At 35.1% G+C, this 15,722-nt stretch overlaps 1 protein-coding gene across 1 annotated transcript in view; it reads left to right on the top strand.

The window, feature by feature from the left end:
* ADAMTS20 (ADAM metallopeptidase with thrombospondin type 1 motif, 20) overlaps window positions 1-15,722 on the top strand; it is a gene marked incomplete at its 5' end in the record, with an annotated part of 169,537 nt that overhangs the window by 65,910 nt on the left and 87,905 nt on the right. The window contains 7 exons of the mRNA XM_005881718.2: window positions 1,396-1,542; window positions 2,900-3,041; window positions 4,674-4,778; window positions 10,209-10,354; window positions 11,729-11,910; window positions 12,009-12,145; window positions 14,388-14,505. Of these exons, the coding sequence (XP_005881780.1) occupies window positions 1,396-1,542; window positions 2,900-3,041; window positions 4,674-4,778; window positions 10,209-10,354; window positions 11,729-11,910; window positions 12,009-12,145; window positions 14,388-14,505 (977 nt within the window). The remainder of the gene's footprint in view (window positions 1-1,395; window positions 1,543-2,899; window positions 3,042-4,673; window positions 4,779-10,208; window positions 10,355-11,728; window positions 11,911-12,008; window positions 12,146-14,387; window positions 14,506-15,722) is intronic.

The following is a 15,722-nucleotide window of genomic DNA, read 5'->3' as shown; positions in this document are numbered from 1 at the left end:
GGTTGAACGACCCTTTCACAGGGGTCGCCTCTAAAACCATCGGAAAACACATCTATAATTACATATTGTTTTTGTGATTAATCACTATGCTTTAATTATGTTCAATTTGTAACAATGAAAATACATCCTGCATATCAGATATTTACATTATGATTCATAACAGTAGCAAAATTACAGTTATGAAGTAGCAACAAAAATAATTTTATGGTTGGGGGTCACCACAACATGAGGAACTGTATTAAAGGGTTGCGGCATTAGAAAGGTTGAGAACCACTGGGTGAGGGGGTGATCAGACTGGCAGTGGAGTGGTTAGGGGCAATCAGGCAGGCAGGCAGGCGAGAGTTTGGGAGCCAGCAGTCCTGGATTGTGAGAGGGATGTCCGACTGCCCATTTAGGCCCGATCCCGGTGTGGGTTGGACATCCCTCGAGAGGTCCCAGATTGGAGAGAGTGCAGTCTTGGCTGCGGGACACACACACACACACACACACACACACACACACACCCATGCACGAATTTCTTGCACCCGGCCTCTAGTTATAGAATAATATGGAATTAGTGATTAAAGAAGTCCCTTTCAAAAATTGAATTTATTGGGTGACATTGATCTGCAAAACCATACAGATTTTAAGTGTACAACTCAACAAAACATCATCTGCACACTGCATTGTGTGCCCATTGCCCCAAGCAAAGTCTCTTTCCCTCCCTCTTTCCCCCCTCCTTTGCCTGCCTCCACCTACCCCCCATGCCCCTTTCCCTCTGGCTATCACCACACTATTGTCTGTGTCTATGTGTTATGTATGTATGTTTTTTGGCTAATCCCTTCACCTCCCCTCATCAGACAGCTGTTAGTCTGTTCCTTGTATCCATGCCTCTGTCACTATTTTGTTCATCAGTTTAATTTGTTCATTAGATTCTACATATAAGCAAGATCATATGGTATTTGTCGTTCTCTGACTGGCTTATTTCAAAGAAGTTCTTTTGGTACTGTACCAATAATCAGTGGTCTGGAATTTAGTGTGGTATTGCCTTTACCTAATCTTTCCACACATCTAAGATATGCATGTTGAAAACTGCCAGCATTTTTATGTGAATGCTTTGTCCTTATTGCGAGGAGGTGAGCCAGAATCCAAATATTTTGATTGTGTAGATTCAGATATCATATTAACAGACTGCTTCTGATCAAAGTTATAACCTAGTGTTTTTCAGAGATTATGTGCTTCTTAAGGTGAAGGTAACCTAGTTTATAATGCTTTATGGAGAGATCAAGAGTACAAATTCTGATGAAATCAGACTTTTCTGTTTTTTACATTATAATATAATATAGATACAAGAGATTTGTTACTTATGTTGTATACATATTTTAGTGTTTTTTAACTGTCTGTTTTTATTTTTAGATTTAATGTTCCACATGATGATAGTTTTAAATGTAAGGAATCTGGAATTAAACATCAATATCATGTGATGGCTCCAACTCTAAATTACCACACAAGTCCTTGGACCTGGTCAAAATGCAGTCAGAAATATATCACTGAATTTCTAGAGTAAGTCTGGTTTTATGTTACTTTAGTTAATTATTGCACATTTATTAGATTATAAAGTTTGAAATTTGTATATTTTAAATGGATTCAATTTATGTTTAGTTTTTCATTGTTTAAATTCAAACTTACATTCATTGTACAAATGGATGTTTAAAAACATGGAAAGTTTTATTTTAAAATATATTTTATTGACTTTTTACAGGAAGGAGGGGAGAGGGATAGAGAGTTAGAAACATCGATGAGAGAGAAACATCAATCAGCTGCCTCCTGCACACCCCTTACTGGGGATATGCCCGCAACCAAGGTACATGCCCTTGACCGGAATCGAACCTGGGACCCTTCAGTCCGCAGGCCGACACTCTATCCACTGAGCCAAACCGGTTAGGGCGACATGGAAAGTTTTGTTTGTATTTCAGTCTTAAATTTTTTTTGAGGGGTTACAGTTCAGATCTAGCATTCCCTTTGCCATTTTCCACTTTCCTAAGTCCTTTAAATAAATGATGTACTCTCATAACAATTTGCAAGGTAGATATTATCACTCTCAATTTACAGATGAGGAGACTTAGGGCTCAGGGAGATGAAATAGCTTGTCCACAGCCATGCATCCTGGGAAGTGGTGGAACCGAAAGCCAACTCCCAAACCTGCCATTCTGTCTCTGTGTTGTACTCCTTTCTTAACCCCTTTGAGATGGAGACAGCATAATACTGTTTGAAATTTTTTTGATTCGTTGTTCAGATATATAAATGTGTTTTCTCAAATGATTTGAAAGCTTATTTCTATTTTTACATTTTGACTTTTGGGGCATTAAATATAAGGCATTACTATTGGATTGCAGAATAGACCAAAAGTACCATGTGATCAACATATGAATATTCGTTTCTAAATTATATTCTGATGGGTTTGTCTTTTTTTTTTAATATATATTTTTTATTGATTTCGGAGAGGAAAAGAGAGGGAGAGAGAAACATCAGTGATGAGGGAGAGTCATTGATCGGCTGCCTCCCGCATGCCCCCTACTGGGGATTGAGCCCACAACCCTGGCATGTTCCCTGACTGGGAATCGAACCATCCCCTCCTGGTTCATAGATGCTCAACCACTGAGCCATGCTGGTCGGGATATTTTTTTTTTTAATTGTATCTTAAAGGAACTAGTGGGTCTCACATGAGAATAAACACATCAGAAGTCTTTGTAAACTCTGAGATTTTCTTACTGACTTTGATTTGAGCTGGGTTTTAAATTATGAAAAAATACTGATTTTCTCTTTGGAAATAAAGAACTACAAAAAATGTGATGAAGAATCATATACTGACATGCATATATGTATATTCACAATATTTCATCTTCTGTCATTGGTACAGCACTGGTCATGGGGACTGCCTCCTTGACAAACCAAATGGGAGAATATATGATCTGTCCTCACAACTTCCTGGATTAATGTATGATGTAAACAAGCAGTGTGAACTTATGTTTGGTCCTGGATCACAAGTGTGTCCCTATTTGGTAAGAAAAATTTTGGCTTTTTGTTTGAAAACTACCATAAAGTTGTAGTTAGAATATATTTCAAAGTGTATATTCTCTTTAACAGAAGGTAAATTAAATATATCTTAAACGTTTTTAAGTGTTAGAAAAATCTGGTGTTTGTCAGAAAGGGGCTTAAAAAAAGAGAAACTAAAATTCATTGAGTAATTATTATATGCCAGGTACTATATCAGGTGCTTAAAAGTTATCTCTAATTTTCACAAAATCCTATGAAGTATTCTCATTTAGAAGCAAAGTCACAGAGAGGTTTTGAAAATTAACAGGATTTTAAATATTTACTTTCAAGTGATATTATTTTTTTCAGACATGGGAAGAAAATTATGTGAGACATTTTTGTATTTTGATGAGTTGTTTTAAAAGACCCAGGAATATAATAGACTGCATTTTAATTTATGTAGATTTAAATCAAAAGAAATGAAATTTGGAGCCTGTTGTTTAGTTTTCATTAAACTATTTATAAGTTGTTTTTAGGATTTTTCATAAGGTAGATACAGTACTAGGTTGTGAGAATCATTGGACCAGAAATGCAACCATATTCATTCATTTAAGTAAAGATAATGATCTGCTACATAATATCTGCCATAGAGTAAATGCTTATTGAATGTTGAATGAATGAATGAAAGGTACTTAACAGTGAGTGCAGGGACATACAAGGCATACTCCACATAGTGCATATTGTTCCTAAAGTCTTAAATTCATAGTCATGATTTTCATAAGCCTTTAAACATCCACTATGGAAGGGGGAGATTTACCTTAATTTCTTACATAGAAGCCACATTTCTTTCTTCCTACCTGATTTAGACACTAAACAAACTTTGAATTTAAAATCAGAAAAAGAAAGAAATTATCATGTGTATACCTCCTGTGAGCCTCCATAGATTTTTGTTTCTTGTGAAAACTTCAGAACCCTTTGTTCAAAAGTTGAAAGTCTGCATTATATTCACAAAATAGGAAACCAGTATACATTATACAGTATTTCTATGCACATTATTCATACATTCCTCCATTGGATCAAAGAGGGCTTTTGGAAACTCTTTGTGAATAACATTTAACAACAAAAAGTCCTTTAGAAAAATATCTTGCAAAGAGAGAAAAATGCCTCACATAATTTTGAATATTTCCACTCCAATTCATCTCTCCCATTGTTCAATGCATGATGAAAATCTAAAAGTTAAAAAAAGGATACTAAATGCTGCAATTTTATGTATTTAGAGGAAAATCAAGAGCTAAAACTTAGTAAAGATTTTTAAAAAAAATATATTTTTATTGATTTCAGAAAAGGAGGGAGAGGGAGAGAGAGAAACATCAATGAGAAAGAAACATCAATATCAATAGGCTGCCTCTTGCACGCCCCCTACTGGGGATTGAGCCCACAACTGGAATCAAACCATGACCTCCAGGTTCATAGGTCAATGCTCAACTCCTGAGCCACCCCGGCTGGGCAGTAAAGATTTTTTGCTGATTATTTCCAGCTGTGACCATGAAACCAGGAATTACATAAGATCATTTTGTGAACTGATGCATTATATTGACTTGATCAGGTAATTGTGGCATCATTTTCACTCTTGCTTGCCTGCTCCGGTTCCTCTGCAGAAACAGTGCAGGCGTCTCTGGTGCACGAGTGCAGAAGGAGTCCACAAGGGCTGTCGTACTCAGCACATGCCCCTGGCAGACGGAACCAACTGTGGTCCTGGGATGGTAGGTTTTCTCCAAGGGTGAGTCTTGTATCGAAAGATTATCAGAGGATGTGATTGCTCTGCATTTCAGCACTGTTCATCATTTGCTGTCAACTTTTGTTCTGCTAGTTGATTTAATATTATTGCCATGGTTTTTTATGTAGAATAGTGTCTAGTGAATTAAAATTATAATTTCCCCTGTTTTTCAAGATCTAGCAGATGAATATTAAAATTACATATAGTTATCAGAAAGATAAATTCATGTGTAGGTATAGTTATCTAAGTATATTATAGTTTTGTTATTAAAGATGAGTGTAGACATGAAGGCCCTAATATTTCAGCAAATCTCCAAATTTGAGGATGTTAGGATTTCATACATTTTTCTCCCATAAAATTCAGTTAAGTATAACTGAAAGTTTTAAGTGTCTCCTTTGGATTTTGTTGGTCCTAATTATATTGAAATACATTATATTCCTACAATAAACTGCCTGCCATACTGCATCTTTACCATTCTAACATCAGTAAATCTGCCAGGGTGATGTCGAGTGACAGGGCTCACCATGATCATGAAACGTGTTGTATGTGAAGATGAATTCAGATTGTACTTGGTGCTCCAGCATGAAGTCAAATATTGACTGTACTCAACAAATTGTAGTCAGCCTCCTCTGAGCTACCCCATGCAAAAGGAACACTTCTTGGCAGTGGGTTAGCTAGTGCTGCCAAAGCTCACATTATGCAAAAGTAAGAACTTCAAATTAAGTTCAGTTCACTAGCTGACCTCGTGTCTTTACCACCTGCTGCTTTAGTGAAATGTTTGTACCAGCTACTGCCCTTTTCTTGCGTCACTTTTCCATCCGAAGGCATGTGTTTCCCATAAATACCACTCAGATTACAAATGAATTATTGAAGTTTAATTTGAAACTTCAGCAATTTTTATAGTAACCTGAAGTACTCATTGAAGTGGTTTTGCACTCAAATTATCTGAGGATCAAAATTCTACTGGAATTCTTCAGTTTATAGATTTAAAGTGGAACTAAATTTTAAAATTTGAATTTTATCTAAAATTTATATTTTGAGAGTAAGAATTATCAAAAAGACTATTTTTTCTCACTTTTTGTGACTAGTATTCATAATTAGCTTTTCCTTTTGAGGTGGAAGTGGCATTTGTTGAGTTACTGATTATCTGAACGTGAGTAGAGCAAAAGACATCTCTGAAGTTTGAATACGGGGCTGTTGATATTAGAAAGAAGACTTACTCCAAGACGTTCACCAGATTCAAATCTAGTGCTGTAACAAATGTTAAAGTTACTATATCCTGTTGACCTTCATGTTTGATTACATGTGGCTAAAATAGTAATTGATATATTTATAAATATCAAGAGATACATTATGTATAACTAATTTATTGAACAGTCTAAATCCAGTTCAGGCATAAACATTTTTTTTTTAAATTGAGAAATATGAGTCACATGCACTTATCTTAAATGTACAGCTTGGAAGGTTTTATCAAATGTAGATGCATACATAGCCAACATCCCCACTAAAAAGTTCAGTCTTGACTCTTTGCAGACAATTTCCCTTCTCTCCAGAACCAGCTCCTGTTCATGTTTCTGTCTCCATAGATTAGTTTGTTTGTTCTTGATTTAATACAAATGGAACTATGTAATGTACCCTTTGGGGGTGGAGATTGGGTCAAGCTTCTTTTGTTCAACGTAATGTTTTTGAGTTTCATCCATATTATTGTATGCATCAGACCTTCATTCCTTTATGTTGCAATATAATTCAAATGTACAAGTGCACCATAATTTGTTTACCCAGTCTCCAGTTGATGGACATTTGGATCATTTCCAGCTTTTGGCTGTTATGAATAAAGCTGCTCTGAGCATCCTCATACAGGTTTTCTTATGGGCATATATTTACATTTCTCTTGGATAAATATCCAGAGTAAAACTTCTGGGTTGTAGGGCAGGTGTGTGTTTGACTTCATAGGAGAGTGCCAAACAATTTTCCAAAATATGTGTACCATTTTAGAACCTATAAGCAATGTCTGAACGTTCTAGTTGCTCTGCATTCTTTGCCAATTTTTGATATGCAAGTATTTTAACAAAAATTTAGCTATTCTAGTGGGTATAAAATGGAATCTTATTCTGGTTTTAATTTACATTTCACTGATTATTACCAATCTTAGGAATCTTTTCATGTGTTTGTTTGCCATTTGAATATATCTCCCTATGATGTGGTATGATTGGCATGAATTCGTTGGAATTAAGGCAAATGTGATGAGACACCGAGACCTGCTTTAAAGCCCATGTAGATTGAAAGCAGAGGTAGTGTTTGGGGTAACTACATGGAGATCATGATAGGAATAAATTCCCTTTTTAATTAATTGAAAATAGTGAGCCCTTATATTGCATTAGCATTAGCAATGTCCTGTATTAAATGAATTATTTATTTAAGGGAAATTTTAAACAAATGTCCCGTAATGTTGCCTTAACACTCTTCTTTAGTCCATTTATCTTGTGACTGTCTTACATGTGAGATGGTCTGTTAATACATTCATTTTTATGAAAACACTAGAGGCCCGATGCCTGAAATTCGTGCAACAGTAGGCCTTCCTTCCCCCGGCTGTCGGCACCGGCTTTCCTCTGGCACCCAGGACCCGGGCTTCCCTCCGGCCGCCGGCAGGCACCTGGGACCTGGGCTTCCCTTGCAGCCCCAGCTTCATTCGGAAGGTCATCAGGAAGGACGTCCGGAAGGATATCTGGTCTAATTAGCATATTACACTTTTATTATTATAGATGATGAACCCCTCTGACAGTGAGTTGATTTTACTACATGGTGTCTAGTATAACATTTTATCCTTCTCATTCTCTGATCTCTCTCTCTCTCTCTCTCCCCCCCCCACCACCACCCCACACATACACCCCGTAACACACGCATACACAAGAATGCATGCAGGGACTATTGAACTATTTCTGGAAGATGCCAACAAAATGTACATGCACATAGTACAGTCTATACAGAGATTTTGCTTTTGTTCACTCCTAATATGGCTTTTTTCTATTGAATGATTTGTTCTAATGAAGAGTACAAAGTATTTTTTCTCCTAATAAAATTGCTTATAGTATTCATTCATTCAGCAATGATTTATTAAGGGTCTGCTATATGATCAACTTAGATCAACTCAAGCTATTTTGAGGGGGCAGGGCAGGAGTTTGATTTCTACATTTGATATGTTTATTAGACATTCAAGTGAAGAGGAGGAAACAGTTGTATACAGTCAGGAGATCAGGAGAGAGATCTGGACTGGGAGTGATTGTTGATAGAGTAGAATAAAGGGCCAGGATCTAAACCTGGGGACATTCCAATGTTAAGAGGTTGGAGAAAAAGAAATAGTAAAAGAAACTGTGAAAAAGTAATCATTAAAGAAGAAAGAAAACCAAGAGTGTGGAGCTCTGGAAACTAACAGAAAAATAATGTATCTGGAATCATAATTAGCTATTCACATACTGCTAAGTCAAGGAAAACAGAGACTGAGACCTAGCCATTGGTTATACATTGTGAAAGGCCTACACATGAGCCATGGAAGTTGGTATAAAGCTTGGCTAAGGTGAGATTGTGGGGAAATAGGCAGAGAGAGATAGACAATGAGCATAAACAGAACAGTAGCTGGTTAGGGAAGTGAGGTCTATGAAAAGTTGTTGTTTTTTGGTTATTGTTGTTAAAGTGGCAGGAAAAAGAGTATGTTTATATGTTAAAGAGAATATTCTAGAGTATTTTCAAACTGTCTCAATTAAAGGACCAGTCTTCTTTAAAATAAAACATTTTCAAATTATTTTTTTGTACAAAATGATAAAAACGGTTGACTAGGAAAATGAAAAAAAAAGAAGACCTCCAAAATGTAAGCCAGGTTTTCCTACTGGAAAAAAATTGTGGTTTCTAAAAATATTTAAAAATGGAATTATTATGAGACCCAAATACCACTGCTGGATATATATCCAAAAGAATTGAGAATAGGGTCTTGAAGAGATATTTACACACTCATGTTTGTAGCAGCATTATTTACAGTAGCCAAAAAGTGAAACAACGCAACTGTCAATCAACAGATGATTAAACAATATATGGTATTTACATACCTTGAAATATAATTCAGCCTTTTAAAAATGTATTGGGGTGACATTGGTTAATATTATATAGGTTTCAAGTGTACAGTGCTGTGATACATCATCTGTGTATTGCACTGTGTTCCCACCATCCAGATGTAGCCTTTGTAAAAGGACATTTTGGCACATGCCATGTGTGTGAATCTTGAAGACATTATGCTATGTGAAATAAGCCAGTCGTAAAAAGATAAACACAGTATGATTTCAATTTATGAGATATCCTGAGTAGTCAGATTCATAGAAACAAAATAGAACGGTGGTTGCCAGGGGCTGGGAGGAGTGGAGAATGAGGAATTATTATTTAATGGGTGTACAGTTTCAGTTAGGGAAGATAAAGATTTCATTTTGGATGGTTGCACAACAATGTGAATGTAGTTAATACCACTGAACTGTACACTGAAAAATGGTTAAAATAGTAAATTTTATTTTAATAATAAAAATTAACATTAAATTATAAACAAAACCAATATAAGCTTATTTTTAAATTATTAACTTTAATAAACATAAACTTTCTCTGTAAACTCTTACAAAAGTTTCTAAATGCTCCCTCACAATTTCTGTGCTCATCTTCTCACAGGCTGATAGTGACTAATTCATAGACCAGCATCAGCACATGAACCGCATTAGCTTTCATGTCCTAGAGACTGGAACAGCAATGACACAGGGGAGATGAGACAATTGCTGAGTCATGTTCTGAGTAGTGAGAAGGGCTGAGATTAAGTGGATAAATGGAGGGATTAATTTTGACTAGGATCCTGGATTTTTCATGTATATAAATAGGCACAGACGCTGATGGGTGGGTAGAAGGGCTGCTGGGAGATTGACAGATTTTTCTGCAAGTTTCCATTTTCTTGATGAAAGTATAAAACAAGTGATCATTGAGGCTTTGGAGGAGATAGAGTGGAAAGTTAGGTCAAAGAGTGAGGGATAGATAACTGCATTTAAAAAAAAGCATGGATAAATACCGTATTAATCTAATATTTGCTTTAATTTTTTTATTTTACTAAGTTTTTCCAATATGTATAGGTCTTCCCTACCCTAAGGAGACTCTAAATCTTAAAGGCAGGGGGAACTTTTAAATTCTTTTTGCATTCCATAAATCTTAGTTACTTGATAGATACTCAGTAAATATTCAATAACATGGCATTAAATGTAATCACATCTGAATAAACATTTTGCTTTAAATTGTATACATTTTGTTCTTCTATTGATCTTCTGCTGCTCTTATAGTTACTATAGTGTTCTCACTAGATCTACATGAATCACTTTTCTTTGTGTTATTTTTATAGCATTGCCACCATGGGCTGTGTGTAAACAAAGAAATGGAAACACGTCCTGTAGATGGTGAATGGGGACCATGGGGACCTTACAGTTCTTGTTCAAGAACATGTGGAGGTGGAATCAAAAGCACAACCAGGCTCTGTAATCGCCCCGAGTATGTCCTTTTTATGTCACTGTAAATTAAGATTATCTCAAGGCACCAGAAACTAAACAGCAGTTTCATTCACTTCTAAACTGGAGGTCAGTCTGTAAGTTTCTGAGATTCAGAAAACTTCTGGGACACTTTAAGCCATATTACTTTATATCTTGGTAGATTCAGACCTTTAAAAAGCTGATAGATAAAAATAACCTTTAGAATCTGAATTGAGACAGAGCCTTCTTTTTTCTGATTTAGTGTGAATCTGAGAAATAGTTATAAATAATGACAGTAATATAATGGCATTTTTTACATTTAGTGTTTCTGTTGAAAGCTACTTTCCCCTTTTAACTATGTTTTGGCTGTCCTGGACAAGACATGTAGTTTCATTACCAGTTTTTTACTCATTTGTGTAATTCAACAAGCTATTTTTTCTTTCTTTACCTATTATGTTAGAGATGCATTCATGTCTTTAGCTTGAATAAGTACGGAAGCATATCTCCTCTCATTATTTAAAAGAACTTAGAGATTCCATAAAGATTTTAAAATAATTTTTCTATTGTTATGTGATATGTAAATTGGTAAGCAGTATGACACTTTTCACTTAAAATCTATTACCAATAATTTTTTAACGCAGAAATATGACATATTCTGAATAAAATCTGAATTCATTTGAATTTTAGAATAACTAAATTGTGCTACAAGTCTTCATATTTAAAAATGCTGAGAAAAGAGTTTTTGTTTTCCAGCATAAGTTGGATGGATATAGAGTGATACCATGAAACTTGTTGAACTAAGTGATAAGTAGATCTATGACAAACACACATGTATATTTCTTTTTTTTTTAACATGGTATTATCTTTTTTTAAATCATGTTTGGCTCATTTTCCACCCAGAATATGAACAAACCATTTAAAAAAAATATATTGTTAATGATTTCAGAGAAGAAGGGAGAGGGAGAGAGTGATAGAAAGATCAATGATGAGAGAGAATCATCTATTGGCTGCCTCCTGCACATCCCCCACTGGGGATTGTGTCCAACCAGGAATCAAAGTTTGACCTCTTGGTTCTTATGTGGAAACTCAACCACTGAGCCACACTGGCTGGGCAAACGAACCATTTTTTGAAATTTTAAAAGAAATTCTCATCATAGTTCCTTGTTAGTTAATCAAATCATGAATAAGGTATCATTTCTCTCCTCTAGGCCACAGCATCCACCAAGATGGATATTTTTAGGTTATTAGCCATGGGATTGCTTAAAACCATGTTACATACTTGTGTTATATTCAAAGTGTTAGTGGGACATCATGGAAAGAAATGAAACAATTGTAGAGGTAAACGACAAAAATAATATTGTACTGATGTGCTTTAAAATGTAATGAATTTGACTAGGCCGAGAAACGGAGGCAAGTACTGTGTGGGCCGCAGGATGAAATTTCGATCATGTAATACTGATTCCTGTCCAAAAGGAAAGCAAGACTTTCGTGAGAAGCAGTGCTCTGATTTTGATGGTAAACATTTCAACATCAATGGTCTTTCCCCTAACGTGAGATGGCTTCCAAAGTACAGTGGGAGTAAGTAGTTAGAATATTTTTGATGTGAATCTTTTTTGAGTCCTAGGAACAAACAGTTGCATTATTGTATGGCAAAACTTTGACTTTTTTTTTTATAGTTGCCATAAAAGATCGCTGTAAACTCTACTGTCGGGTTGCTGGAACCACTAACTTCTACCAGTTGAAGGATAGGGTTGCCGATGGTACCCCTTGTGGAACTGAAACTAACGACATCTGTGTTCAAGGCCTGTGTCGGGTGAGTAAACTTATTCTATTTAACGTGGCTTTCAGTAGACTATGACTTCTGTTACTTCAGAACACATTTTTGTGAATCCAATATGGCAACCTTTGGTGATAACCACATTATCTGTAGGAGTATCACTAGGAGACTTTGTTTACTAGGTGATTTTCTGCCATGAAGAGTAACTCGTGAAGCATTAAGGTAAGTCTGCCAATTTTGTTTTGTGTATGGTACTCAAAATCAAGATAAGGGATGAGGTCAACTTTCTAAAAAGATAAAAAATATTAAGACACAAGGGTTATAAAGTCCTTTTATCCTTCAAGTGTGACCTTCTGTGGTGACTTTTTTTATCCCCTCAGTGTTAGAAGCAGTGGTATCCTCCCTCCCTCTGTCCATTCTTGTTTCTTAATTCTTGGGTAAATGCTTCAAACATTTACTGAGAACCTACTAGATGTCAGATAAAAGGATGGAACAGAGTACTAACCTCCAAGGTGGTCACAGATTTGTGAGGGAGATAGGCAGGCAAACAATTATAATGCACTACAATGGAGTCATCTGCAAGGAGGCTTGGGGATATTGGGGAAGGAATGTCTTAATTAGGGGGAGGTGGGTAAAGGTTTTGAAGAATGCTCATGGAGGATGTGAGGCTTGAGCTAATTATGAAGGTTTTAGAAAGGTGAGGATATAAGGTGAGATAGGGGCTAACTAATGGTTGTTCTATGCACTTTTACCCTAAAGTCCTTGGAGATCTTTAGGATTTGGAATTGAAAAAGATGTGATTTGATTTGCATGTCAGAATCTTTAGAATGCACTGGGTTAGGAGAAGATTGGAGATGGGTGGGCCATTTAGCAGGATTTTAGGTGAGAGCAGATGAGACCCTGAATTCAAGCACACATACTGCACGTGGCGATCTTAAAAATGGTGATGAACTTGAAAACCAGGATAGTGAATGCTGTCTAGAGAATACAAGTGAAATTTTATGAACTCATTCTTTTGGTTAAGTGTAACTTAATAGGACCGAGTTCTCCCTATAACCAAACATCTATTGCCAGTCACCAGGTGACAGAGGGGTTGCACACAAGGTGCTAATGAGATGTTTAAAGGAACTTAAAGGAACTTACACATTGGAAAAACCTTAAATACTAGAAAACGGGTACTCAGTGGCCTGAAAAATTTTTGAATCTAATTTATCAGCAGAAAGTCATATAAAATGAAAAAAATATGATTACGTGAACATGTATAGATGCATACTACTTTCAGAAACTATCTGCTTGAAATTTTTAAAATTCAAATATTTGCCTTGTATATAAAAATTCATGAGGTTTATGAAATTTTCTTACTTTTCCAATCACCAAATTTAGAGGACTTGTCCAGAGAACTAAAAGTTATTGCTGCATATGTAGAAGACACTTCTGCATTTGTTCTTTTAAACCTCTAGAACAAACCATTTACTTTTACCTTTTACTTATGTATTCATTGTTTTCATAAACCCTGTTTATTATGCTGGATATTAGTTTTGGATAAATAAACTTTCTTTCAATTGTACTCAGTTTATTATGAATTCTAATGTCATGAGTTTTAAAAAAATGAATCATGAAAGACATCTCTTTGGAGTTACTTTTAAAAATTCTTACCCGAGGATATGTTTTTATTGATTTTAGAGAGAGAGCGAAAAAGGGGGAGAGAAAGAAAGAAAAATTGATGTGAGAGAGAAACATTGATTGGTTGCCTCCTGTACGCACCTCAACTGGTACTGAACCCACAATCTGGGTATGTGCCCTGACTGGGAATTGAACCTACAACCTTTTAAAAGTGTACAGCATGATGCTCTAACCAACTGAGCCACTGACCAGGGCTGGGGTTATTTTAATGTGTTACTTACATAGTCATATTTTTTGTGCCTCTTGAATGACATTTATTTAAAGAGTGGTTTTCAAATGAGGGATATAGGAATCAGTCATTGTTTGTTACAATGTGGATTCCTAGGTTTCACCTTTAAGGTTTCCCTGGTGGCCTTTTTAAGTGCCACTTTATGTGATTTTGATGCAGGAGGTATGTAGATGACTCTTTGAAAAACACTGCTTTTTCAACCAGGTGAACAGATATGTGAAAATATTGGCATATGAAAAGATCAGTAGATATTATGAAAAAAATCCTGCTGTATCAAATCTCCTATTAATTGAATGAACTTTGTAAAGCACCATGTTTATCATGAGTCATTTTTATAACATTGATTTGATTTATTGTATTTTGAAGCAAGCTGGTTGTGATCATGTGTTAAATTCCAAGGCCAGGAGAGACAAATGTGGTGTGTGTGGTGGCGATAATTCATCATGCAGGACAATGTCAGGAGTCTTCAACAGTGCTCATTATGGTAAGCTGTGTATCTGGTTCTAGTTTTTTCTTTTATTTGGTGTAATAATGGTATATGTGATGAAGGTATACGAGTAATGGTTTGTTATTGTTTTGTCTACTCTCTTTCCTTAATTAAAATTGATTGTTAGGGGGTGGGAGCAGGGTGGAGAGGGTCAATGGAGGAAAAAAAGGGGACATCTGTAATACTTTCAACAATAAAGATAAATTTAAAAATATAAAGTACAAGCCATGAAACTTAAAAAAAAGGATAGTTAAAGAAAAATTTCCTAAATATAAAAGATTAAATCTTATACCAGATTTATCATTGAATTAGTGAATTCACCTGCTAAAGGCAAATGCATTTAAAAGAAATTATTAGGTGCGTTTATTAGAGTAAATCCACTGCTATTTGACAATGATGTGTGAATAGTCCCCCCAGTTAGCAATGTGTTCTTACTGCAGTTCCTATAATCCCTAATGTATACTGTATTTATGATGTTTCCAGGAAACTTGCTTTTAATTATTTTTCATTATTTGAACCAATTTTTTTTTGTATGTTGTGCTTCTTATTGATGACATATTGAAAATTGAAACTTGCTTTTAATTATTTTTCATTATTTGAACCAAATTTTTTTTTTTATATGTTGTGCTTCTTATTGATGACATATTGAAAATGTTGATTGAAGGTGGAAGGATGAAAACATTAACTTAAATGTGGATTTTGAATTATTATTACATTTGATTTTCCAGGAAGTATTTGTATTATAAGATGTAACTGATATTTGGCCATGATTTCATTTTCTTCAAAATTGTTAAGAGAATATAGCAGATTTTTTTCTATTCTAAAAATGTCTGGGAAATGTTTTTTTTTTCTTTTTTATGGTAATGAAAGCAACCCTTTAAAACTTTCCTTGCAAAATAAAAATTTACTTTTACAGTTTTATTGTTCAGCTTTAAATTATATTCACATATGTTCGAGCACAGTTAAGTTAGTATGAATGCTTCATTTAAAGAAATATGTTTTAAAACAAAATTTACTTTTTTATTTATATTAAAAGTATACTTCATTTCATGCTATGATGATACTTACAAATCCTAGTTACCAGATGATCTGATTTATTTTTGTAGTTATGATTCATTATTTCATTGGAGCCATACATATTTGACCCCTTTTTTATAATAAATGGCCCATATTTATCAGTCTGATATGTATTCACTGGAAAACATTTTTCTGTA

The sequence above is a fragment of the Myotis brandtii genome, unplaced genomic scaffold (genome assembly GCF_000412655.1).
Source record: "Myotis brandtii unplaced genomic scaffold, ASM41265v1 scaffold686, whole genome shotgun sequence".
NCBI classification, from domain to species: Eukaryota; Metazoa; Chordata; class Mammalia; order Chiroptera; family Vespertilionidae; genus Myotis; species Myotis brandtii.
Note: the sequence above shows the minus strand (reverse complement) of the source record. Positions and strands in the feature narration are given on the sequence as shown.